The following is a 25,837-nucleotide window of genomic DNA, read 5'->3' as shown; positions in this document are numbered from 1 at the left end:
TATTTTATACCTAATGGAAATAACAAGGATTTTGTTTCTTAATTTAAGAAATCAGTTTATATTGATCTCAATCAATAAAAGACAGCAAAAATTAATGACTTTATATAATTGTGATTCACTAATATTATACTTTTTTCCGATAATTGTGAAAATTATAACTTTTTTCTTAGTTTTGTAATCATTATTTGACTTTATACTAAGCTTTTCTATTTACATTTTTTATTATTTTATCAATTAAGTTAAATTTAATCTTAAACAAAGAACATTTTATTTTCGTTTTTCGTACTTAATGATTGATTATTATTTATTTTATCGATGCAATAAAATAGATATATATATCAAACATTTTACTAAAAAGGAAGATTTTTGATGTATGACTATGATATATTTCTTATGATTTGCCGAAAATAAAATTATAGAAAAAAAATCCCATGTTTAATGGCGGACCTTCTTTTTAGCAGGGGTAATTTATAAATTTTTATGAGTAGTTTGGATTCGATGTAGTTCAACAAAGATGTCATAAGGTAGGTGCCCAGATAAAGGAATGGGCCACCAGTTATAAAAATTATAGACAAGATTGTCCATATCAGACACTCTAGAGAGGTTGTCCAGCAGGTTAAAGTAAAAAAAGGGACAGTTAATCGATATAGACAAGTGATGATGACTACTCACAGTTAATGATAATAAGGAGCATTTGGAATCTAGAATAAATTGATGTTTCAAGCGAAAACGGATTGTTCACGGACGGTTCAACTCCACGAGGACTGTATACATGTGTATGAGTAGCGACAAATGTAGGGGCAGAATTGGTTATGGTGACTGTGTGGCTCTATATAAGAGAAGAAATGGAGATATTAGGTGATCAGAAAAGAGTTCGAAAAAAGATATTTCGTAAGTTATGGATTTTATACGTGAATATGGAATGCCATCATGTCGCATTATATGAATCAAATTAGCATGTGATATATATATATAAAATTAAATAAATGAAATAAAACTAAATGAATTCTATCATAAAAAAATTAACTTTTTTATCATGATCAAAAATATGAGACTTGTGTCTCTGTCTGAATCTTTAATACTAAAAGGAGTTAAATAGACTTATGGCACAACATTGAAATATATGAAAATAAGATGGATTAGCTATGCTGAAATTAGAAAAGATTTCTTTTTACATGCGATAAATTGAGTGATTGTTTAGTAAAATAATAACCGAGTACGCTTTAACAATTGAAAAAGACCCCACACTAATTATAACGTCGTTCGGAAAGCGTCTCAATTTTTTTTTAAATATAAATTTATTATGTGAAAATTTGATCATAAAATGAGATGATTCTTAAATTTTTTTTACATACATTTTAGGGCTTCCTAGAGGAACGATTAAATATGACTTAAATGTATTCTTTTAGTTGGTATTTCAATATAATAGATATGGGTAAAAATATATAATCGCATAAAATATATTCATATAAAATTTTTATTATTTTAAAAAAAATTAATAAGTGTTAATTCATCTTATATGAAACATTGAAGAGGACTTGTAAAGGAAAATTGTAGCTCATTTAACCCTATTTCTGCCCTCTATTATTTTATGAAAGTGATGATAATAGACTCAGGTGGGGAAAGCCTTATACAGCCCTGGGAAAATAGGAATTCGTTATTCTGGAAGTTGATTTCGTCAGGCACAAAACAAATTAACCAAGAATCATGATCTTCTAAAATAAAATTATTTAAATAGGGATCGAATTTAGCTTCTTGTTTCATCAAGGTAAAGCATAAGTCACGAGGTTAAGGTAAATGTTTTGCGTCGAATAATAACATCTTAAATAATACGGGAACATAAATAATTGATTAATAAAACACGTGATAATATAAGTAATAAAAAGTGACGGAATAGTCAATCAATCAATCAATCAATCAATCAAAATAAGAATATTAAATTTTCCTTTTTAAGCCCCGCCTTTTCTTGACCAATGGCGAAGTGCAAATAAATTTCTTCAATTTTTTCAGCGCTTTTTGGTAAATAGCTTGCAAATCTTCGGACTCGACTCCCTTTTTCAAATCCGTCCCTGGGTCATTTAAGCTCGGCTTCATGGCTAAATCGTCGGCGGTTAACGGATGACAAAAGGTATCTATAAGGTTATCGCGGCACCAATTAGCCTTCGTAAACATGTTCTTAAAATTTTGAAGCTTGATAGGAATAAGTAAAAAAAAATAATGATGATAATATCCTATTTTCCGCGGAGATTGTTTTAGCAGGTATAAAAGAAGGAAATTTATCATCAATAATCGATAATCATATTGAGATGATTAGAGACGATTTGGACTAACTAATGTTAAAAAGCGCAATTTGGGGCGATTTTTTTTATAACGGCCCGATTGAGATGTTAGCTAAATTAATATTATGTAAGCATTAACGACGTATAATAATACATAGACCGAAAATGTTATACATTAAAAGTGTACACATCAATGAAAAACAGCTGGGGACGCCACTTTGGTTACCCATATCATTATTAAAAATTTTTTAAACGAAAGGCCAATTTATTCCTATGTCTGCTGCAAACTTTATTAAAGAATTGCCTTATAATCGAGATTAGTAGTTTTTAACATAAGAATAATTACTACGACGCTCTCAAATGCAATATTAAGAATGTATCGTCAGTAATAGGTATCAATCATTATATGTCATTGGCAAGCGTCGAGATTTGGCAAATAGATGTCAAAGACATTTCTGTCAGTTATGAGCAAAATCTTTGGGGTTACATGACGTTTATAATCTTAATCGGACCGTTTTTTTAAATCAACCAAAATTGGGGTTTTTAAGAATACTACTTGGGGGTTCCAGTTCCCTAAAAAAATTTGTAAAAATTATAATGAACATTCATCTCACCGCCCCCCCCCACCATTTTTAAAGATTGCAATTAAAAAATAAGCGTATTTTACTCGTTCGGTTATAAGTTCCATTTCCGGTATCCATTTTGAAAAAAAATAAAATAAATTCTTACTTGTACATCCTCGACGAACGTTACGGCTTGGCCCATAGACCCGGCCCTGGCGGTCCTTCCGCATCTATTTTTTTTTTAAATTTAAAAATTAAATTTTATAAGTCATGGATTCGAAAATTTAATTTCTTATCTTTACATTTTAAGGCGAATAACTCCATTTTATATTTTTTAAGAAATTCTTAGTGTCGTAAACTGCCACTTATTATATTTACGAAAAACCCTATATTAAACATAATATGTCAATCACGGATTGTAACGTTGTGATTGGACATAATATTAATATAGTTTGTGTAATTTTTGGAAAGGTTTATTTAAAACTTTTCATAAATTTTTTTTGTATCTTTTAAAAATTAGTAATATATTTTTTTTCCCTAATATTCGTCCTCTACACTATTTCGATCATATAAAATATTCGTCCTCTACCTTTTCGCTTATTTTATTTAAAGCGAAATATTCGTCCTCTACCTTTTTGGCCATTTTTTTTCAAAAATTATAAATGCTTTTAAATAATTATATGGAAATTTTTTCAGTTTACCCGAGGTCATTTTCCAAAAATTTGTGATTTTCCTAGCAGTATAAAATTAATATTTAATTCGGTTTAAATATCAAGAATATCAGAATTTTAAATGGAAAAATTGATTCACATTGTTTAAGAAAGAAAGAAAGGCATTCAACGATTCTATCTTACAGCTTACCCTTGTGTACTGTCAGAGTCGGGCAGGTCTCCGGAAAAAGAATCTGAATACAGATTTTTTATAAAAAAAATGAATCTTAGATACAGATATAGATATTAGAATCTTTTGCTAAGTTAGAATATCTCAAATACAAGATACTTTAAAATTGTCATTACCAATTATATAAGAATGGTTTATAAAATACAGTTTTTAAGATACAAGATTCTTTTCAGAATTAAATGTAAAAAAGATTCTGAGTACAAGGTACAAAAGGATCTGGTCATCTGGTATCTTAGATACAAATATTTGTGGTACTGCCCAACTATGTGTACTGTGAAGATATTAGCTTAACTTGAGGCATTATATAGTTTAAATTAGATGAGATATATTTCAAAATTAAAAAAGTCTTCAAAGCAAGGAGTAGAATTTGAAAGTTTAGGGAGATATGAGTTGGGATTAAGATATATTAAATTTAGGATTCTGACAGATCCTGTAATTGTAAATTAGACGAATAGAAATTTAAAACATATTATCGCAGTTGTGAAGGCAATTTCTGTGAGTTGGACCATAATTAAACCAATTATATTCTTATGATTTGAATAAAGGCATAAAAGTAAACCTTTTTCTTTTTACCTGTGAACGTAATTTTTTATCTTTATTGGGACGTCGTAATTCAAAACTATCAAATTATTGAGATCTTGGGAAGAAAATTTCAGATCCATGCCCCTGGCCATCAAATCGGAACAAACCAATATTTTGAGATCGTCGATTCGCAAATTCGAATGCGCGTTGTCATAATTTTGTTTCAAGTAGGGAATTTTTTGTGGTGCAGGAAGTGTGGTGGAGGACTGGAAAGATTTCAGGATCTTCTTGCAAATCACCCTATTGTTCAGACTGCTGAATTCTTTGGCAGGGTGTACAAGAATATTCGTAAAATTGAGCAATTTTGCGAGTCTGATAATTTAATTTGATTTTTTTTATAAAAATTAATGTTCGCCACAAAAAATTTTTTGTTTGGAGGTAATGAGATAAATTTTTTTATTTAAAAACCTATTTTCAAGCCTGGCTTGCATTTTTTTTAAAAAAATTCTATCATTTTACACCTTACCCAGCCAAATTTTTTTTAAATTTCTTGAATTTTAAAATTTTTTAGCCATATTTTATAAATGGTATCATAGGGGGGGGGGAGAATTGAAAATATTTTAAAAAGATATATACTTTTTGAAAATTACCCTGGCTTGCAGTTTTGGGAATAATATTATTCTTGCCCAACCCATTCCCTTAATATATCATTTATTTTTTAAGCCAGACCCATATGTTTACAATGATGTCATTATATGGGATCCATTCCAGGTTTTAACATTTGCCGAATATAGATTAAAACTATATAAATTATACAAAAACTCAATCATAAAAAATCCTACCGGACACTAGATTCAACGGACTTAGTGAAACACAGAACTCTCCTCATGGGGTTCTTTGTCTCACTTTTTTCCTTTCCTGAAGCTCGATTCTTTGACAAGTAATCCAAATTAAACAATAACCATAGCAGATATAAAGGTTTTTGGACCTTGGTAGGGCATACCATATAAAATTGTTGCAAGGATGGAGGTAGGCTATATTTAGCGTTATTCGGAATTGGCGTAAGAGTTGCTAAAAAATTTTCAATTAATATTTAAACAATCATCTCTTAGACGGAAAAAATATTCTTAATTTTGTCACTCATATTTTCTTTATTGCTTTTTAACCAAAATTTAAATGAGCAAAAATACCAATATCAACAAAAAATATTTTAATTGATAAGAGTATAAAAATGTACCATGAGGATGAAAAGCCTTGCTTTCAAATAACACTGGTAAGAATAGGTTAAGTTTAGATAGTCTGGAAGGTTCTGGTGAAAATGTAGCAGAAAAAAGCATTTTTCTAGGTGGCCAATTAAAGTAATTAGTTGTAGTCAGGGCTCTTTCCAAATGGAATAACCAATCTTGTTTAATATCTAGTAACATTCTGTCAGCTTCATCAATTGCAATATATCTTATGAGATTACATTGTGATTAAAAATTATTTATTTTGTATCATTTATGCATATTAAAATATATAACAATTTACTTTAAATTATTTAAATCAAATCCATCTGTGCTATATATATGATCTATTAATCTTCCAGGTGTTGCTATAATAATATCTACCTTAGATTTTGGTTTATGATCAAAATAATTTTCTAATATATCAACATTTGTATTATAAGAATTATCATCTAATGATTTATAATTTTCAATAATCATTTTTCTCTCAAGCTCAATATTTTTATCACCTGTTATCATAACTACCTTTTATGAATACATAATATATAACTCTAACACATTAATTACTTTAATCCCCAAATTTGCACTAAATATCTCAAAGATTTTGTTAACTTGGTGTGCTAGATCTTTAGTAGGTAGCAATATTAATGCTTTAATTTTGCCATCTGATATATTTTTATGTATAGATGATGCATTAAAATTTTTTTTAATCAAATAAAGATGTTGAATAATAGGTAAAGCATATGCTAATGTTTTGCCACTCCCAGTAGGAGATTTTACACATATATCCTGAGGCCTCATAAGTGAGTCTATTAGATACATATAATTTTGATTTTTTGAATTGTTGTATAACATTTTAGCTATAATAGCACGTTGAACTGGAAACAATCTATAAATTTCGTTTTCTAATAAAGTTTTCCGTATTTCAGTTGAGAGCAATTGTATAATAGACGAGGAAGAATGGCCATCAATTATGTCATCATTATTAGGGTCATTAGAAAAATATGTTGGATCTTCAAGCCAATCAGGCAATTGAGCTTTAACCTAATTTTTCATATATATAAAATAGTTTATTACAATAAAACTTTTTGTTTCTCATGTATCTTGGCTTCCTCTATGATCTGAAATACATTATCATCTGGGACAGTTGACATCATATTTGAAAAAATGTACTTTTTAATTTTTTTTTATAAAAGTTAGTAATTTGATCGATTAAGTATTGACAGGTTGGACGTATTAAATAAAATTACTTTTTACTTCAAAATATTGAGTAATACACATCAGGTTCGTTCTTTATACATGATTATTCATGAATAACTAATATGGGACTTGGAAAAGGGTTTCCAAATCCAGGAAAAAAGCACATATCTCTCTTTTTTATAAACTTAAACAGCTATCACTATAATTAGTTCCAATTACTTAATATTTAAAAAATCTTAGCTAAATTTATTCAATTAGCATCCTCTATATTACTTTTTCTTAATATTTGTTTAAAAAATATTTTATATGTTCTTTTATAACATAGATTTGTATGTTAATCTTTAATGTGTATATATATATATTAATTCTTTTCAATACAGAAATTTCAAATTCTTAAATTTAAAAATCTTAGCTTTCACATATAAATTTTGAGCCCACAGGACACATTTATGAATAGCATAACTAGTAAATTAAAATAAAAAAATTCATGTTATAGCTCTTACCAAAGAAATTAGAGTGTATTATTTTTTAAGAACATAACAAATTTATCAATAAAATATAGTAATATGCCACCCCATAAAAATGCGAATCATAGTAATTTATCTTACAAGATCTAAGCTGAAGAATGTTATTTATAGTCAACAATCATATAAGTAATCAGTTTAAGGTTCGGTTAAACATCTGATTTTTGAAAATGGACTACGATTTTAAAATGAGAACGAATGCTCTGAGAGTTAATGTAGATGATATGTTTACTTATGAAGGCTGCAAAGTTGGCAGAGGTACATACGGACATGTTTATAAGGCTAAACATAAGCTTGAAAAATCTGACAGAGAATATGCATTAAAATTAATAGAAGGTACTGGTATATCAATGTCTGCTTGCAGGGAGATAGCATTATTAAGGGAATTAGAGCATCCAAACGTTATCAATCTTATTAGAGTATTCCTATCACACATTGATAGAAAAGTAACAATTTTATTACTAAATTTATCGTGATATATTATTTAACAGGTATGGCTACTCTTTGATTATGCTGAACATGATCTTTGGCATATTATTAAATTCCATAGAAGTGCCAAAGCTAATAAAAAGTTAATTGCTGTGCCTAAGAGTATGGTTAAAAGTCTTTTATATCAAATTTTAGATGGAATCAATTATCTGCATAACAATTGGATTTTGCACAGAGATTTGGTTAGACATTCTTTTGCATTTGTTTAATTTAAAAAATTATTTGGCTAAATATCAATTTTGTTTACCCTTAAATATTTTTAAGAACTTCCTTTAACTTTGCAAAGTATTTAATAATGATCAAATAAAGAAGTTTCTAAATGCAAATTTGATTTTAAATTGTTGCTCACCTCATCAATTTTAACATTCACAGATTGTTTCATTTGGTGTAAATATTAGGGACCTGCAAAAGTAGGCCCAGCCCATACCCAGCTGGGCCAGGTCTATGTTTTTTTTAAAAAATTGGGTTCGGGCAGGGTCGGGCCTAAAATTATTTTAAAAATTAAATTTGAATTTTTTTAAAATATATCTAAATTTATCAATTTGTTGTCGATTTTTTTTTATGTAAAATAAAAATATTTGATTTTATTTATATGTACATCTTTTATTTTGAGTAATTATAAAAATTAATTTTCTATATACAAATAAATTTGGGCTAGGCTCGACTGTTAATTTTTTTTTTTTTAAATTTTGGGTTCTGGGCCAGACCATGCTTGAAAGATTAGGCCCAGTGCAGATCACCTGAAATATGTTTGTCTGGCTGAGGCAACTCACATGCTTATAAGAAAAAATACTATTATTTTTAGATCCTATCCTAGAAATTGTACGACTATTAATTTATTATTCTTCTTCAATACACATCATACAGAAACCGGCGAATATTTTAGTGATGGGCGATGTGTCCAATACTCAAACACTCAACAATGGAGTCAAGAGAGGACTTGTCAAAATTGCTGACATGGGGTTCGCTAGGGTATTCAATAATCCTCTGAAGCCTTTGGCAGATTTGGACCCCGTCGTTGTTACGTTTTGGTACAGAGCCCCAGAATTATTGCTCGGTGCAAGGCATTATACCAAGGCAATAGGTTTAATAAAAAATTTCATTTAAAATTAAACAAAAAAATGGTTTCTGTTATAAGAATTTTTTTAAACCAGTTTTCAATTCAATTATATTTAAATAAACAATAAAATAAACTGCTTTACCTTATTTTAGGCATGATAGTAAATTATAAACCATTTTACAAAATATCAATATTTTTAGACTTGATGCCAAGATCATTTTTATTAAAAAACCACACCAAAATGTTAAAATTAAAAAATATATTTTTAAACATTACACGTATCACTATTAGGATTATTAAACCAATATGGCATTTATTTTCTTTAAATTTACCAACGTTAGAAAATTTTTTTAAAAAAAGGATGAAATTTTATGTTTTCAAAGTTAAAAAATACAATGATTAAAAGTAAAACTATATAAATTAGATATAGGTTCAGCCAATCTATGTTTTATTTAATCTTCATTTTTTTAAAAAAATACCTGTGCCTTCCAATATAGCCTAGAGAACATGGTGTTCATTTGAAACCACTTATCAAACATAAATTTTTTTAATAAATAAAAATGTACTTCGCTATCAGAGAACTTCGTGGGCCTTAATTTATTTGACCAGGCTTGGCCTGGCCTATATTTAATGTTAAAAGAAATTCCCAAGTCCGGCCCAAGCTCATAATAAGTTTCACAAAAATTTCCCTAGCCCGGCCCAGGCCCATATACAAAAATTTAATTTTTTATTTATTTAATGAAAATAAACAATATTTAAATATATTTAGGCAATCATTTTGTTTACAATACTGAAATTTATTATCATTAGAAGAAAACAAGGCAAAATTTCATTAAATAAGCAACTCTTTTAAATTATCTGAATTTGATAATTTCAGGCCCAAGCCCATTAAAAAAATATTTTAAAACCCAGGCCCGGCCCATACCCACTAGAAATGATATTGGGCTGGTGAAGGTCTATGTTATCTATACCGAAATTTAAAAAATATTAGCAGTTTTTTTATTCCACCATGAAGGGTTTACACAAAATTTTAAACAATATAGCTATACAACTTCTTTTAGGTATTATAGTAGTCTATATTCCAATCAATAACATTTGCTGGAGAACTTAGAACCACTTAAAAGAAATTTAACTGTCCGTTAACTGGGAGGATATGATCCCACACTCTTTAAAATCACGATAGCAATAAAACGGTATACATAATTTCGTCCTACCAAAGTATTCTTGCAAAATTCGGCTTATTTTTCACAAGGATTTTTTCTTTTGAGATATCACTGTAACTGAAAAAACAATTGGGATGTTATTTCGATACGAATCAATATTTTTGTGGGAGAAATAATTTTAATGTTTTATTTTTTTGCTAAGAATATATTCCACGATTTATCTGGGTTGCTGATAATAATTTTTTATTGAAGATTGCAAGATTTTTTTAAAAAATAAATTCATTTTTTTTTGACCACTATTAAATTTAATTTGGGGTTTTTTGCACTTCGCCTGGGGTTAACCAAAGTTTTGCTTTCTTTCTTTCTTTCTTTCTTTCTTCTCTTTCTTTCTTTCTTTCTTTCTTTCTTTCTTTCTTTCTTTCTTTCTTTCTTCTCTTTCTTTCTTTCTTTCTTTCTTTCTTTCTTTCTTTCTTTCTTTCTTTCTTTCTTTCTTTCTTTCTTCTCTTCAGAAAGAAAAGGAAAGGAAAGAAAGATTTTAAGTATGGTGGTGTCAGGTTCTGTTATACCAGTTCCCCGATTTCTGCTATGGTTCCAACAGATTTTAATGTATATATTTAATTTTTTTTAAAATAATTTACATATTCATCTTATTTTTTTTATAAAAATTAAATATATTAGAATATTAGTTTAATTAAATAAAAAAAATTTTTATGACCTAATGATATGTAAATTTTATAGCAGATGTTTAATAAGGAGCTAAATAGATCTTAACAATTTGCATTTATTTGGATAAGATCCATCTATAAACTTCCATCCTATTCTTTTTCTATATGAATTTCATACCTTCATTTCTCTTGTGCCTTTAAAATCATTGACAAGCCAAAGAAACATCCTTATATTACACCAATTAAACATGAGGGGATGGGGATAGATGTCATGTTGACGTGCGATTTATTTACGAACAAACCAATTATATCTTATCAGTGGTAAATGCGATGCTATATATTTTCTATTCGACAAACGCATCAGAGTCCCGTGACCAGGCAATGACGTCACGATATAATGTGCATTCCATGGCCTTAACCCAATAATCTCAAGGTTATTTCCGGTGGAAAACAAATTGTGACCACAAATAGTATGGTTTACCATGAAAATAGACAAAGGCATGGGGTCAATTTAGTTTAACATTTGTCTCTGCGCTTTAATGATTGTCGCAACAAAATCTGGCTTCATAAAATTGTCCTATATTCTAACCGGCATCAGTAGTAATTACTAATTCTAGTGATATACCCCTCTCTTCACGCGAACTTCTGCATCTAAGAAATTTAGGGTTCGATGAGACTGGGCTTCAAATCAATGGCGCGATTAACTCCTCGCCCTTAGACCAAGTCATCGAATTTAAATTTCGCATAAAAAATAATGGATAATGTACCAATATGAGATTTATATTTATATTGCTGAGGCTAGTGGGAGAGACTGAATATCTATGGAATTTTACTCTTTATTCAACTTCTATCAAATCCAAAATAATAATCAAAACATCGTCTGTAAATTCTTTTTAAATTAATCATCAAAATATCATCGGTCAAATAAGAAAAGTTAGAACTAAAATGATACTAAATCTTTATTAAATAATATGTTAAAAATATAATCAACTAAATTAAAAAAAATTAAAATAATGAAAAATTAAAATTAAAAAATTATAATTAAGTTCGTAAAATCATGATCTATCACTATACAAATATCCTCGAATATATATACTTTTCTATAATATTCATTTACATAATGTTTTACAAACAAACTGAAAAAAATCTTGAACTTTCTTTAATTTGAATAATCATTCTTTTTTATTCATCTTTCTTTAAATCATTTGCATTCGAAATTTAATTCTTTTTTCTCTTTCGGCTTCGTAATTTGGTTTAACAATTACAACAGATAACAGTAAATCTTGCGAAAAATTTTAAAATATTCGATAAGAATAAATAAAAAAAAATCGCGTCATTTACGTCAATCATTACGTCAGCACTTCTGTATCACAGTTAGAGTAATCGGGAAATCTGTTCATCAGCTGTAAATTGTGTAGTATAGGCATTTTCGTTTTTTTTGGGAGGATCAATATGGCATTGTTAAAAATGAAATTTGACTATAGCTGTCCCCTTCAACTACACAATCAATAAAACTGCGATTCCACATTCAGCATTTCTCTTGATATGACAACTCATATGTTAGCATAATCATGGCTTATTGGATCAGCCATGTTCCTCCTCTTGGTTATATCATCTCATAGGATAGAGTCATCCATGTCTCTTTCTATCCGCCATATTGTAAATCTCGAAATTTAAGGTACTCTTATTTGCGATATTAAAGTACCGATGATCAAAGAGATTAGGCTACATTTTCTATTTATTTTTGCAAATCGGGGTTTGAAACTCCTTGCGCATGTCAGTTGTAGCCCTCCAATAGAATCCCTCGATTTAAGGTAGGGCGTACGCAACATTTTCTAATTCTTTACCCATCGGGGTTATAAACTCTCTGCGCATGTCATTTGTAACCCTCCAATAGAATCCTTCGATTTAAGGTTGGCGTAACGCAAAATTTTCTACTTTTTTGCCCGGCTCTTAAACTCCTTGCGCATGTCAGGGCAGCCTTTCAATAGAATCCTTCGATTTTAAGGTTGGCATTACTATTTTTAACGCGAAATTTGAATAACATCTCGCTCCTTCGAAATTCCATAGGCACCCTTAGGGGGGTACAAGCAGGGCACTTCTACACCTCCCAAGCCAATAACGGAATTAACCCCCACTCTCTCCTCAAGAACTTTCCCCCCCTACCCTCACCCCCTCATCCACCCCTTTTTACTAGAGAACATTTTGTTTTTTCAAAATCTATCTGATTGGCCATAGAATCCTACATATATAAAAACCGGCAGCGATTTACACAAATATACGATCACTGAATTAAACGCGGTTACGTATGCTACGCTCTCGACTTAGCGGCACGGGTTCGAATCCCAGCCAAACCTCAGATTTTTTTTTTTTTCTAAATGGAAGGAGTATTATAAAAATGAAAATATAATAAACGGTTTCAAAAGTCGATAAATTATAATATTATCTTATTTTATTTTTTTTTATCCTATAAGAAAACTAACGTGTCCTAAATGTTTCGAAAAAAAAACCCTCAAAATTTGTAAATTTTTGCAAATTAATAAAATTATGAAACAACTCCTAAATCTTCCATTATTGTTTCTTACCAAAAAAACAACATAAAAAACAAAAAATGATTTTAGAAAACACTAATTTATTTTTTTTCAAAAAATTATTAAATTTATTTATTTTATATATACATTTTTTTTTTAAGATTTAGGACACAGCCCTTTAAAACTACGAAAAGCATAAAAATAATAATTTTACGATTAATTAAAGATATCTGGGCTATAGGCTGCATATTCGCGGAACTTCTAACCTTCGAGCCAATATTCCACTGCAGGCAAGAAGACATTAAGACGAGCAACCCTTATCACAAAGATCAATTGGATCGTATTTTTAACGTCATGGGATTCCCTTTAGGTTTTTTTTTTTTAAAAAAAAAACCACGGTTCTGCCTTTTAGCGGTTCGATCGCGGGAACTTAATCGAAAACTAGCGGGGCGGGTTTGATCCCCTTTTAGAAAACGGGTTTTCGGTTAAAGTTACCGTATCGAAATCGGGCCCCAGAACCCTGTAAAGAAAACAAAACAAATAGTTTTAAAAATGAAAAAAACGTGTTTTTTTTAAATAGAAAAGAAAATACTACTTTTACTGGGAGGAGGGGGTTGGGGGGGGGGGGTTTAATAGACGAGGATTGATTGTAGATTTTTTTTCCTGTTATTAATTTTATTGATTAATCTAATTTAAATTTGCAAATATGAATTCGTATATAAATATGTAAATGTAACAGTTGTTAGTATAAGTGGGGTGGGTTAGTGGCTAAAACGATTGTTAAGTTCACAACCTCTTACAGAAGAAAACCCGCTAAGCGTAAAAACCCGAGACCGAGGTTATGGCTTTCGGTTAAAAAAAAGTTGAGTTTAATCGGGCTAAACCGGTTAATTAGAGCGAATACAAAATAATTTCCTCATGATAAAGTATTAATTTTTTTTTTGACTCCCCCCCCCCCCCCCCCAAAAAAAAAAAACATTATATTTTTTATTCGTCGTAGAAAAGGATTGGGAAGATATCAAGAAAATGCCGGAACACATCACCCTTTTGAAAGACTTCAAGAGAGCCAATTACTTGAATTGCAACTTGGTCAAATACATGGAAAAATACAAGATCAAACCGGAATCCAAAGCATTTACCTTAGTTTTAATATGCACACATATTATATATGATAATTATAATTTTAATTTAAAAAGGGAAGGAAGAGGGGGTTGGAAGAAGAAAGAAAGATTGCGAATGTGAGAGAATCGACAGCAAACATGTTCCTTTTTTTTAAAAAATAAATTTGAATTTGGCGCTTAAAAATAAATGAGAAGTAAAATGAAAGTAACGAAATACAAAAATTTCTATCGGAAAGAAGTAACGAAATACCAAAAATCTCTATATATATATGTATCTTTTACCTCTTCACTTTTTAAGTATCTTTGATTATTAATTATCGAATCTTTTCTTCTCAAATGTTTCTTTTATATTCATAAATCTCCATAAAAATAATAAGTCATAGTGTATACCATAAATTTCTCCTTTTTTAAAGCAAAAATAAGCATCTTTTTCCTTTGTTGCCACTGTATTGTTACTTTTTCCACAAAAAATAAACAAAATACATGGCTAACAAACAGGTTCGTAAATATATATATAAATTAATTATAAATCCAATATAACGAATTTTTATCATCCTAATACAACAAAAAGTTATCGAAATTGCTGATCATGGACCCCACCAAGAGAATCACGGCCGAACAATCTATGACCGATGGCTATTTCACCGAAGACCCATTACCCACCAAAGAGTTTTAATAACATGACACTTAAAATAAATTTTTTCATTCTCAGTTTGATCCACTGGGAGTATACATATTTTTTAGAAAGAAAGAACCAATGGGAAAGGGTTTTAAAATAATGGCCGGTAAAAACTAATATGGAATGTGTGACGTAAACGTGAGCTATCGATTTTGAAAAAATTGGAATGAGTTGACAGTTTAAAGTCATTCATTTTTCATTTATAACATTTTACGGATAACCCGAAAAATTTAAAAAACGCCTGTGACTTACTTTCCTAGTTACTATATATTATTTAATTCATTCATCTTTTTTTTTTGCTGGCGGTAATGAGGGGGGGGGGTGTTTACGTGTTTATTTTTTTTTGCTTAAATTTATAATAATTTTTTTTAAAAAAATAAATATATATATAAAAGCGTATTCGATGGAATGTCTATACCCTATCCTAAAAGGGAATTCATAACTGACGACGAATCCGAGGAGAAGAACAATGTAGACAACAATAATGTCGCGAAGGTTAGTTTTCTTTTTGGCATTGACGATTATGATCTTTCGTTCATTTAATATTATCCCCCCCCCCCCCCAAAAAAAAATGTATCTTGAATAGTATCTTAATTAGAGATGTATCGGATCCTATTTTTTTTAAAATTTAGCCGATTCCCCTACCGGATCTAGAAAAATACTTTTTAATTCTCTTATTCGTAGAATGTGAATCCAAATACGATTATATATAAATTCGGTAGAATGAATGTAATATGGTTATATTCAATATTTTATTAATCTCGGGGATGTAAGTGTAATGTTTAAAAAAAAATCGATGCGTTAATATTATCGTCAGCTGAATATTATCTTTTTTAAAATTGCATTTTATTTTTTAAAGATCAATCAATCTTTTCAATTTCTGTCTTCTTCGACATCACCTATAAAAATGTTAAAATTAATCCTTTATTTTCATTCTTATGGGTTTTTTTTTTAAAAAAAAATGCTCTCCCTAAATTATAAAAATGGATATAAAACGCTCGGCCGACGTTATATATAAAAAAATTGGTCAATATCCTGTTGTTTAAAAAAAAATTGACAGATTGGCAGCAAAAAAAAATTTCTTTCTTTCCTTTCTTTCTTTCCTTTCCTTTCTTTCTTTTATGAAATTATTTATGTAAAATAAAATATATATTTTTTTTAAAAAAAATAATTTTGTTAAAGATTAACACCATGTTCAACACGAATACAAATCCCCCGAATAATAACGCGAATAGTCAGCTGATCGGTAGCGGCAACAACAACATTCAACATTCCCAACAAATGAACAATCTCAATAACTTGAACAACTTGAACAATCTAAATAACATGAACAACATGGCCGCCAATCATCACCAACAGTCTTCCAACAACAAGAGGGTGTGTATGGAAGGCGGCAATTTCTTGAATAGCCACGCAAACCTCAGCAACCATCCCAACTCATCCATGGGAAATTTGAGCAGCATGAATAACATGAATCCCAACATGAATCCAAATATGAATAACCTGAGTAATATGAATGCCAACAATAATAACGGCAACGGTCAAATAGGTAATAACATGCCTCAAGGCGGTATTTACAATAAAAATAACAACAATGGCGGGACCAATAGCGGGGCCGGTAACGGCCTGCCCAATTCTCAATACATGAGCATGAATATGAATCCCAATAACCACAACAACAATAATAACAACAACAACATGGCCAACCTCGGAAACAATAACAGGAATAACCCGTACGTGAATCAAAATAATCCTAATATTAATAGTAACAATAATCGGATGTCCAATCAAAACGCCAATAATAATATGATGGCCAATCAAAACGCGAATAATAATCTGATGGCCAATCAAAACGCGAATAATAATCTGATGGCCAATCAAAACGCCAATAATTATCAGAGGCATCAGCAAATGTATAAATAAAATATTATATTTTAAAAACGTATTTTTTAGGAATTAATTTATTATCTGAAATCGTGTTGTTTATAAACGTTTCTCGTGCCTAAAAAATAGATTATAAGCTGAACTGAAGATGCAGATTTAATATATGTATTTTTATTATCTATAGATAAAAAATTCATTTATTTTGTGGAGTTAATCAATCTAAGAGTATTTCAATATTTTATCGTAATTTTATGTGGAATGGGTTGTTAATATTTTTATACTGCGATTACATTAGCTCCCAATTTTATCATTATTTATGTAATTATCTCTTTCTTTCTTTCTTTCTTTCTTTCTTTCTTTCTTTCTTTCTTTCTTTCTTTCTTTCTTTCTTTCTTTCTTTCTTTCTTTCTTTCTTTCTTTCTTTCTTTCTTTCTTTCTTTCTTTCTTTCTTTCTTTCTTTCTCTCTCTCTTTCTTTCCTTCTTTCCTTCCTTCCTTCTTTCCTTCCTTCTTTCTTTCTATTTTATCATTATCTATGTAATTTATCAGTGCAATCAATAGATTTCTTATTACATGTAAAGCTCAATCAATATTCGAACATTTATGTAATGTGTAAATTGAATAAAATTAATAAATTTGCCATTTATCATATTTTTTTTTCATAGTTCAAAATATTGATAAAATAATAATAATAATAAAAAAAAAATTAAATTTAAAAAAAAAAGAGGCAAAAAGTGAAAGGGATTTTTGACGAGCTATGTCCAGATGTAAGATGGCAGGCTCGGCCCTCAGTCCGACCCGGTACACCGGCCGTGCCGTTAAAAGAGTTCGCGGGTCGGGCTGGGACTATTTTTTTATTAAAAACCCGAGCCGGGCCGAAAAATATTTTGAAATCCGGGCCGGGCCTTGCCAAATGGTACCTCTGCAAGTCCGCTATTAACTAAGATAATATATTTAGCGTTCGTGTTTACATTAAAGACATTGATGTATCCACTAGGAAAATTATCGAAAAAATATTATAAATTTTTATGCCCAACCCTGCTCTTTTAATATTTTATTTTTAATTATAAAAAGGGTTTAACAACTTCACCTAATAAAAATATAATGTAAAAAATAAATTATTTGGCATTGTTCACATCAGCTGATATAAAAGAAAAACCCCCTTGGCAGGTAATGACGCAAAAATCCCTCCACTAAAGCCGGCTCAACCTTGCAGCGCGATCAAAGATCGAATCAGCCTTGGAACGCAAAAATATCGGCATTGCTCTTTAACAATGGCTCCGATAAAAAAATTTTCATTGGTCGAGTGTTTTAATGGCAGTAGATCTAAAAAAATAAATAACACTCACTACATTATTTTTTCTATAATTGATCATGTGATTCGTTGATTGACATTGAAGCTGATGCAAGATAGAAAAAAAATTTACCATAATGTGAAACGAAATTTAGTAATTGAATGTTGTATCGTCTCTTAAAAAAAATGATGTCAATTATCTCATTTTGTAATTATGGGATTTCCAAAAACAAGTACAAACATACATGGAAAAATTATTACAATTTTTGCCATCTATACTTGTTTGCCTTTTTTTTATTTTGGTAACATTTGTTGTGGCTAACATTACGCGCTGAAGATTGTCAGAGTCCCTTACCTCATTAAGATATTCTAACAAGTTTTTTAAGACATATCATCATATATACTAATTTCATAGGTGTTTTTTTTCGGAACTAATCTAAAGTAGCAATAAAAGATATATATATATATATAAATAGAAAAAATATCGATTATTTTATATCCTCGCTATCGATTAGAGATTCTGTTTTGCAATGCTTGATTTCTATTTCCCATAAATAAATAAATAACATAATATTATTCACCTTGTTAGCCATTTGTAAGCATAAGAAATTTTGAAAATTCCATCTTGTTATAACAGGGTTAATGAAATTGTAACACTTTTATTGGCCAATTGTCTTGAATTATTTAGCATCGTAGCCGAATTATGCAATTTATCAACAATTTTTATTAAGTTTGGTTATTCTATTCCATAGGTCGCAATAAGGTTAACTATACGGGGCTTGGCACCTAATAGTGTGACTATGAATTGCGATCCTTAAGAATCTCGATGGCACCTACTACATTTGCGTTATTATTAGGGCTGATTAAAAGGATTCTAACAAAAATATCATTACTCTTTTGTAATTTACAAATCATATCTGACACATCCTTTAGCTTCGTGAGGTCGCGGATAAAATAAATGTATTTTATATTCGCTTTATTCGGTAATGGCGCGATATGAAAACCCATTTATACTGGTGTAGGTATCGGTTGTAAGATACGTTAGTTAGCGTATTTTCAAAATATTTGGTTATTTTGACTTGACTCACTATCAAATCTGTCGAAATTTTCCTCTTATCAATCTTACTTTATTTTTTTTCATTTACGACAGTTGATCATGAATTGTACCGATATCGATTGAGTATTAAGGCCCGAACGGCAGCCTTTAAGTAGATTCAAGCATTATCTGGAAGACTCCATTCTATCTGGTTTTGGAATTAAAAAAAAAGTTCAGAGATTCTAGTAATCTTATTTTTCTCCCTCTCACAATATTTCCGATTTAATATGGTTCAATTCATAATAGAAAAGTGTATTTTTTTAAAAATCTGGGCTGAGCAATTATTAAGCTCCGTGAATTGGCAAAGCGACTTGAGGATCAATTAACAAAACCGATGCCAATATTTAGGAGTCATAACGGATCCCTTCAAAGCCAGACATTGGCGGAATTATATTAATAAGATTTGTAAAAAAAAAATTAATGAGATGACCCCCCCCCCCCCCCCCTTCCTCTTTAGAGACGCGAAAATGTAATATGAATGAGACATGTACGTCTCATCTTTATGATTACCAGCCATTTTAATCCAAATTATAACAATCGCTACCATCCCCTCAACTCGCCCATTCGAGCTGGGATGATACGCTGGAGCGTGAACGTGTTGGGTCCATGACTCTCCACAAAACTGTCTAAACTAATCGCTTATGAAGGCTGGGCCCCCATCAGACACTACTAAAAACACCATTTAAATTATGTAGAAATAGCCCCCCCCCCCAAAAAAAATTGCCCTTTTAAATATAATACAAAATTTATTTAATTTATTTTGTTGAAAAATAGGCATATTACCAAAAATCCGGAAATAGCTATAAAATAAAAATTGCTCCTTTTTTATTTTACAGTTGCAGGGTAACACTTCCTAATCTTTGTACAAATTGCCTAGAATGGGCCTAACAGTTATTACACTTTAAATATGATCAGTACGGCTCAAGTCCTATATTAATACCTAATATATAGTAATCTTTGCTTATTGGACAAGTATCCTTAGCACCCAGCTGTCCAAGCCTGTCGGTGATACCATATGTCTTTTACACATCAGTCATCGAAGAAAAACCTGAAATTTTTTACGTTCCTTACCAGGATTGAATCTGGGACCTTCTGTTTTCCAAGCATACATCATAACCCACTGGGCCACCCCGGTTATCAGTAATTTACTTTTTAAAAAATGTGGGCAATTGCAATTATTTTGCGTTTTTATTGTATCAGCAAAAATTTAAAAAAAATATCAATTTAAAATGTTAACGATTATCATTTTTTAACCGGGGGCTGAAAACTCTTTAAAAAAATATTAGAGCCAGCCCGAGCATAAAGCTGTTCAATATACTACCCAACATAGCCCTACTGCGCTTTAACCCCGCTCAACCTAATACCTCTAACCTTTAATTTTATTACGAATAATCGTGACATCATCTTGGGGTTCTTATAAAAGGATAAAGTAAATATAAATGTATTTGTTATCAAGAAAAATAAGTAATTCTCTTTTATCTATTAATTTTTTTTTACAAATTATTTTATATTTTTAAAATTTAATAATTTAATATCCATTAGATGGCGTTTTAACTTAGCAGACCTAAAACAAAATGTAATGAACTTCAGATAAGTACGGAAGAAGTTCAGGGAAGTTGTCGCCATTTCTAGCATAAAAAAGTCTCTCTGAAGTTAAAGGGGAAAGTTTACGTAAGCTGTGTGAGGAGTTGTCTAGTTTATGGCGGCAAAACATGGGCAATGAAAGCGCCCCGCGAAAACCAAATTAGAAAGAACAGAGATGAGGATGATTAGATGGATATGTGGAGTGTATCCCTGAAGGCGAGAAATAACTAGCCAGGAATAGAGAGCAAAATTGGGTATAGAAATGATTGGAGTGGTAAATGTAAATGCGAAGTTAAATAGACTAAAAACGGTTCGGGCATATGGAACGCGAGGCAAAAGATAACTTGGTTCACCTTGACGGAAGTAGGAGGATCGAGACCTAGAGGAAGGTCCAAGATGACGTGGATAAATGTGATAGCGGGCGGATACGAGAAAAAATCAATCTTTACAAAAAGTATCGTTGCTCACAGGATCGTCAAAAAATGGAAAAGAAAAATCCGAGGAAAAATTGGCTCAATCCGGGTAAACCCGGAAATCACCATTGAACTATACTAATTTATAAATAACTACTAACACTAACAGATTTTTTTTGGGGAGTAATTTATTGATCTAAAAAAATATATATATTTATAATAATGTTATTTTATAGGACAATAATTTGTTGTTTTAAAAAAAAATAAATAATTTAGGCGCGTTTTTTCGCCTTCGAATATCTATCGAAAAATAAAATGATTTCTGGAATTTTCTATTCCTTTTTTCCTGTTCCTGACCTTTTTCTTTCGAATTATCACGTGACCAATTAAATTATATTCGTTTAATTTTTAAGCGGGTTCCCTTTCCCCGTTGTAAGCCATATCGGTTACGGACGAGCAAGTCGAAGCGACCGAACACCTACCGTTGTTGTTCGAATCGCGTTTGTGGAGTTTAAATTCTCCTTTTCGAATTTCGGCCAGCAGCTTTTCCACCATGTTTTCGTTTTCGGCTTCGTGCACTTTATCATTTAAATTTAACAAAAAAAAAAAAAAAATCTTTTCATTTTATTCTAGAATTTTCGCGAAAAAAATTTTCTCCTTATCTAAGTATTTTTCCTATGTCTGGGGATTATGTTTAACTCGTCTTTTATCTCTTGCCTAGAACGACGTTGAAATTATAAGGAGAAATATTTATCAGTGGTATGTACAGCAATGGTATCCAGATCATAAAGGTTCTGTTCCCCTTCTTACACCTCTCTTATCCCATATGTTAATGGTTAGTCTCGCAATGGGTATGAAGTCACACCCGGGTTCAAGAAGTTTAAATTCTATTTAGTGGAGATTTTGACAACAAGAACTTTATCGAAACCGAATTGCTGAGAGGAGTCCGGCACCGATCCGGGTCCATATAACCCCGGGTTCGATGAGTTCTCCCATAACCGGTCACTGTTTGGTATGCGCTTTCAAAATGTCCCAAACCAAACAATTTTAAATTTCCTGAATCCCGTGTGCGCAGCGCGAGAATGTCTCAAAGAATAACTCAAATATGATTCGAGATAAAATCAGTATAACCTTGAAGGGAAGATCTGCCACCGGAAGCCACGAAGTTGGGTTGTCTGGCCCGCCTTTTGATCTCGTTCTCCGCGTTTACTTTGCGTTGATTGTTGTCCTTGAAAATAAAAATATGATATGTCACGTGTATGGAATGGATTTCTATTCAGGATTTTAGGGGAGGGAGGGGTTAGGGTTTAGCTGAACGACATAGAGTGCGTACCATAATTTCGAAGCGTCCATCCAATTTTTTATAAATATTTCCCCTTTCGCGATAATTCGATATAAATAGAATTAGTAACATGTTACGTATAATAAATTATTCGATCATCGAATCATCGGATTTCGGTTATTTCGCCGTGAACAATTTGAACTACCCTTAATTTATATCCGAGACCTGCAGGCCTGGCCATAAACCCGGTCCGACCCGGCCATAAACCCGGCCCGACCCGGCCATAAATCCGGCCCGACCCGGCCACTATAACCCGGTCCGACCCGGCCATAAACCCAGTCCCGGCCCGGCCCTTTTAATTTTTTAAAATGTATCCGGGCCGGGCCGAAAAATTTTTGGTAAAAAATTCGGGTCGGGCCGGGTTGTCCAATCGGTACCTTCTAAAGGTCTACGATTTGTTTAAATTTTTTTATATTAGGGTTTTCCATATGACGAAATTGTTAGGGTAATAGGTACTCCATGCATCCTGGAATAATATTCTCATCGATATATTTCAATTTTTTTTTATTTAAAAACCCTTCTTTGCTATAAAGGGTATTAAAACTAAAAACCAGGTAGGATCCATGAAAATAATCTAGAATCTAAACTCTCATACGCGACATTAGAAGAACAGTTATTTTTTTTTAACCTTTTTAGCCTGTTCAACCTTGTCGCAAAAATTGTTGAACATCAGGAAGAATTCCTGCAGATTGAACTTGGCTTCGTCTTCACAATATCTGCCGGCCAATTTTTTGACCATTCCTTGGGCATTCTCCATATCCGCTCTCAAATCTTTGACTTTCTTTTTGGTGAACTAATATTTTTCGCCATATATTTTAAAAGATGGAGGATTAAAATTTTTTTACAAATTTAAATCATTATAATTTTTCATGAAAGAAAAAAAAAAGAATAGAGAGAGAAAGAAAGAAAGAAAGAAAGAAAGAAAGAAAGAAAGAAAGAAAGAAAGAAAGAAAGAAAGAAAGAAAGAGAGAAAGAATGAATACCAAATTTTTAAAAAGTGAAAGAATTAAAGGTGATTTTATAATTTTAACGGAAGAATACGAGTTTACAAAAAAAATAAATAGATATCTATCTAAATAAAATATATTTTTTTTTCAAAAAAAGACATTTAAAAAAAACAAAAAAAACTATAAAAAAATACAAAAAAGAAACAATTATTTAGAAACGAAAATTTAGATAGGCAAGCCTAAAAGATTTCATAAATCTATTGGCCAAATTCCAAGGCTTTAATATTTTTCCGACTAAAAAAAAATCGAATCATCCGGGTTTTAAAAACCGGCTCAAACCGAGCCGTTCAACAACACTATTCGGGTAGTTTTATATCGGTTTTCCTTTGCGTGATTTTTGTTGCGTTTATTGCAGACATTATATATATTTAAAAATCCTTTTAATTAATCGATACCAACTGAGGAGTCGTAAATGATTAAATAGAGTAAATACCGTGATGAAATCTAGAAATTTGCCCTTAATTTCGGCGTTCGAGTTTTTGACATCTTCCTCCAGCTGTTCCACGTTTTTGTGCATTTCGTTGGCCTCCATGTTCAAGCTATCCATAGATATCCTGTCATTATGTTTTAATTTCGAATCGTTAGAACAGTGAAAGTAACTAAAATACTCTCCTATACAAAGAGATTAAAAAATTTTTTGTTGCCCCATGACCTACGCCATTTTAGGTTGCATTATCGTTAAAAAAATTAAGCGTAATTTTAAACTGATATTGTGGGTTTCAATTCTATAAATATGCTTAGAATTACTACAAGTCTAATCAGGGGTTTGGCAGTCCATGCTAATATACCGATATTTAGTATACTAGAAATTTGTATTTTTTTTTTAAAATATACCTAAAAATAAAAGGTAATTTTTTGTATTTATTACGATTTCACGATTTCAACGATTTTTCACGTTTGATTTTTAAAATGTATTCGAGCTATATGGACATTTCTTAAAAAATATCGGCAGGTACCAATGTGAAAGCTTAATTTTTAATTACATTCTCAACTAAAAAGTAAAGACCATAATCAGTAAATAGGAGCAATTCCATCTTCCGGAAATATCATTGTAGTGCTCTGTAAAACTTGTCCCCATTACATTAATTTATGTTATGTGCTACTGCTGCAAAAAATATATTATTTTATATTAATGTTTTTAATTTGAAGATATTCTAATCGAATAATTATAGAAAATGGTGACTCATAAAAAGTATTTGCCAAAGTATTTATTTGTATTTATATTATTTCAAAGATACATTTTTTTTTTATTAAACATATTTGTATTTATATACGAATACTTTTTTTATAAGTGCATTTGTATCTAATATTTTAAAGATATTTTTCTTTTATAAAAAACATGTATTTGTTTTTATTATTCTAATAAATTTCTTTTGAATTTTTTCCTTTCCCAAAAACTCCAAGATTAATCCAGAATTTACTTTTGTACTGATCGCAGAGCCGACAATTCGCGAGGAAATTCTAGAATGTTCGGATCCAGGTTGCAGGCCATGTCCAGTATATAGTGAAGTAGCGTCATTCGCGGCGTTTTGGATCTCGTGTCCATGAGCTTGCACAGGAAGCTCACCTTGAACCCGAGCGCGTTGCCGGCATAATTATTCTGAATCATATAAAACAAGTTTTGAAAAACGGCGAAAATCTGTCATCCTTGCTCACATACATCCTCAACACATAATTCTGAGACCTGTTAGAGGTACCATTTTCGCGGCCCGACCCGAATATTTGGCTCGGCTCAGGTATTTAAAAAAGTTTTGGGCTCGGTCCGGCACTAGTATAAAAAAAAAATTTAAAATACGAGGCCCACATACTCTGTCCAGGTCTAAGAGGCCGGGTCTGTCGGTCTAAGTTCACTTATAATATATATTGCTTGTTTCTGGACCACAAGAAAGCTGTGTTAGAAGTGTACATTAATTTTTTTTTTTTAAAGGCATTTTTTGTACAAATACTTTGAACTTAATTGGATGTCTGAATTAGAGGTCAGCGTTGGGCCGATTTTTATCCGCCCGCCCATATTTCAGACGGGCGTGGTCAGGAACAACGATTGGGGAAAGGGGATTCCTGGCTAAAAATGCGCCTGTTGCAGATCTCTAACCGGAAGTTCGTTAAAATAAAATTGATATGACGGGAAAGGTATATAACTCAACTTTGGAACGTGTGGCACAAAATGGAACACACATTACTAATGCTATAATATATATATATATGCATATACGTCAATTACATTAATAATACCTACTAGACCGACGACGCGTTCATAATAATGCCTTTTGCAAGCGTCTTCGTATGCAAATCAGCTGGAT

At 30.9% G+C, this 25,837-nt stretch overlaps 3 protein-coding genes across 4 annotated transcripts; 1 reads left to right on the top strand and 2 right to left on the bottom strand.

The window, feature by feature from the left end:
- Positions 1-1,414: 1,414 nt before the first annotated feature.
- Positions 1,415-6,687, bottom strand: LOC135928992 (uncharacterized). The gene is made up of 8 exons (XM_065465476.1): positions 6,573-6,687; positions 6,055-6,531; positions 5,792-6,012; positions 5,502-5,716; positions 5,107-5,335; positions 4,316-4,636; positions 3,009-3,072; positions 1,415-2,190 (listed from the first exon to the last, which is right to left on the bottom strand). The coding sequence occupies exons 1-8, from the start codon at positions 6,642-6,644 to the stop codon at positions 1,936-1,938; spliced, it is 1,854 nt and encodes a 617-aa protein (XP_065321548.1). The 5' UTR covers positions 6,645-6,687; the 3' UTR covers positions 1,415-1,935.
- A 666-nt stretch (positions 6,688-7,353) lies between these two features.
- On the top strand, positions 7,354-17,117 carry LOC135928991 (cyclin-dependent kinase 8-like). Of its 2 annotated transcripts, XM_065465475.1 has the most exons (9): positions 7,354-7,657; positions 7,703-7,882; positions 8,568-8,784; positions 13,346-13,489; positions 14,120-14,262; positions 14,812-14,909; positions 15,315-15,414; positions 16,102-16,832; positions 16,873-17,117. In XM_065465475.1, the coding sequence occupies exons 1-9, from the start codon at positions 7,382-7,384 to the stop codon at positions 16,877-16,879; spliced, it is 1,896 nt and encodes a 631-aa protein (XP_065321547.1). In that variant the 5' UTR covers positions 7,354-7,381; the 3' UTR covers positions 16,880-17,117. The 2 variants fall into 2 exon arrangements, with proteins under 2 accessions (XP_065321547.1, XP_065321546.1); XM_065465474.1 differs by having other exon boundaries at positions 16,102-17,117.
- Positions 17,118-21,399: 4,282 nt separating this feature from the next.
- LOC135928057 (protein diaphanous homolog 1-like) lies at positions 21,400-25,161 on the bottom strand. The gene is made up of 5 exons (XM_065464387.1): positions 24,959-25,161; positions 23,971-24,091; positions 23,159-23,323; positions 22,320-22,416; positions 21,400-21,766 (listed from the first exon to the last, which is right to left on the bottom strand). Exons 1-5 carry the CDS (start codon positions 25,144-25,146, stop codon positions 21,597-21,599), a joined length of 741 nt encoding a protein of 246 aa, XP_065320459.1. The 5' UTR covers positions 25,147-25,161; the 3' UTR covers positions 21,400-21,596.
- Positions 25,162-25,837: the final 676 nt, after the last annotated feature.

Source organism: Gordionus sp. m RMFG-2023, chromosome 4, assembly GCF_954871325.1.
Source record: "Gordionus sp. m RMFG-2023 chromosome 4, tfGorSpeb1-WG-v2, whole genome shotgun sequence".
Taxonomy (NCBI): Eukaryota; Metazoa; Nematomorpha; class Gordioida; order Chordodea; family Parachordodidae; genus Gordionus; species Gordionus sp. m RMFG-2023.
Note: the sequence above shows the minus strand (reverse complement) of the source record. Positions and strands in the feature narration are given on the sequence as shown.

Excerpts from the sequence above, each read along its gene's own strand:
- LOC135928992 (XM_065465476.1), bottom strand. The coding sequence starts at position 6,644 with ATGATGTCAACTGTCCCAGATGATAATGTATTTCAGATCATAGAGGAA. Across the intron at positions 6,013-6,054 it reads GTGCAAATTTGGGGATTAAA|GTAGTTATGATAACAGGTGA; the intron begins GTAATTAATGTG and ends TATTCATAAAAG. Across the intron at positions 2,191-3,008 it reads CGTTCGTCGAGGATGTACAA|CTTCAAAATTTTAAGAACAT; the intron begins GTAAGAATTTAT and ends ATTCCTATCAAG.
- LOC135928991 (XM_065465474.1), top strand. The coding sequence starts at position 7,382 with ATGGACTACGATTTTAAAATGAGAACGAATGCTCTGAGAGTTAATGTA. Across the intron at positions 14,263-14,811 it reads AATCCAAAGCATTTACCTTA|TTATCGAAATTGCTGATCAT; the intron begins GTTTTAATATGC and ends TACAACAAAAAG. Across the intron at positions 14,910-15,314 it reads GACCCATTACCCACCAAAGA|CGTATTCGATGGAATGTCTA; the intron begins GTTTTAATAACA and ends TATATATAAAAG.
- LOC135928057 (XM_065464387.1), bottom strand. The coding sequence starts at position 25,146 with ATGATTCAGAATAATTATGCCGGCAACGCGCTCGGGTTCAAGGTGAGC. Across the intron at positions 24,092-24,958 it reads GCTCTGCGATCAGTACAAAA|GATATCTATGGATAGCTTGA; the intron begins GTAAATTCTGGA and ends ACATAATGACAG. Across the intron at positions 23,324-23,970 it reads AATTTCTAGATTTCATCACG|TTCACCAAAAAGAAAGTCAA; the intron begins GTATTTACTCTA and ends GAAAAATATTAG.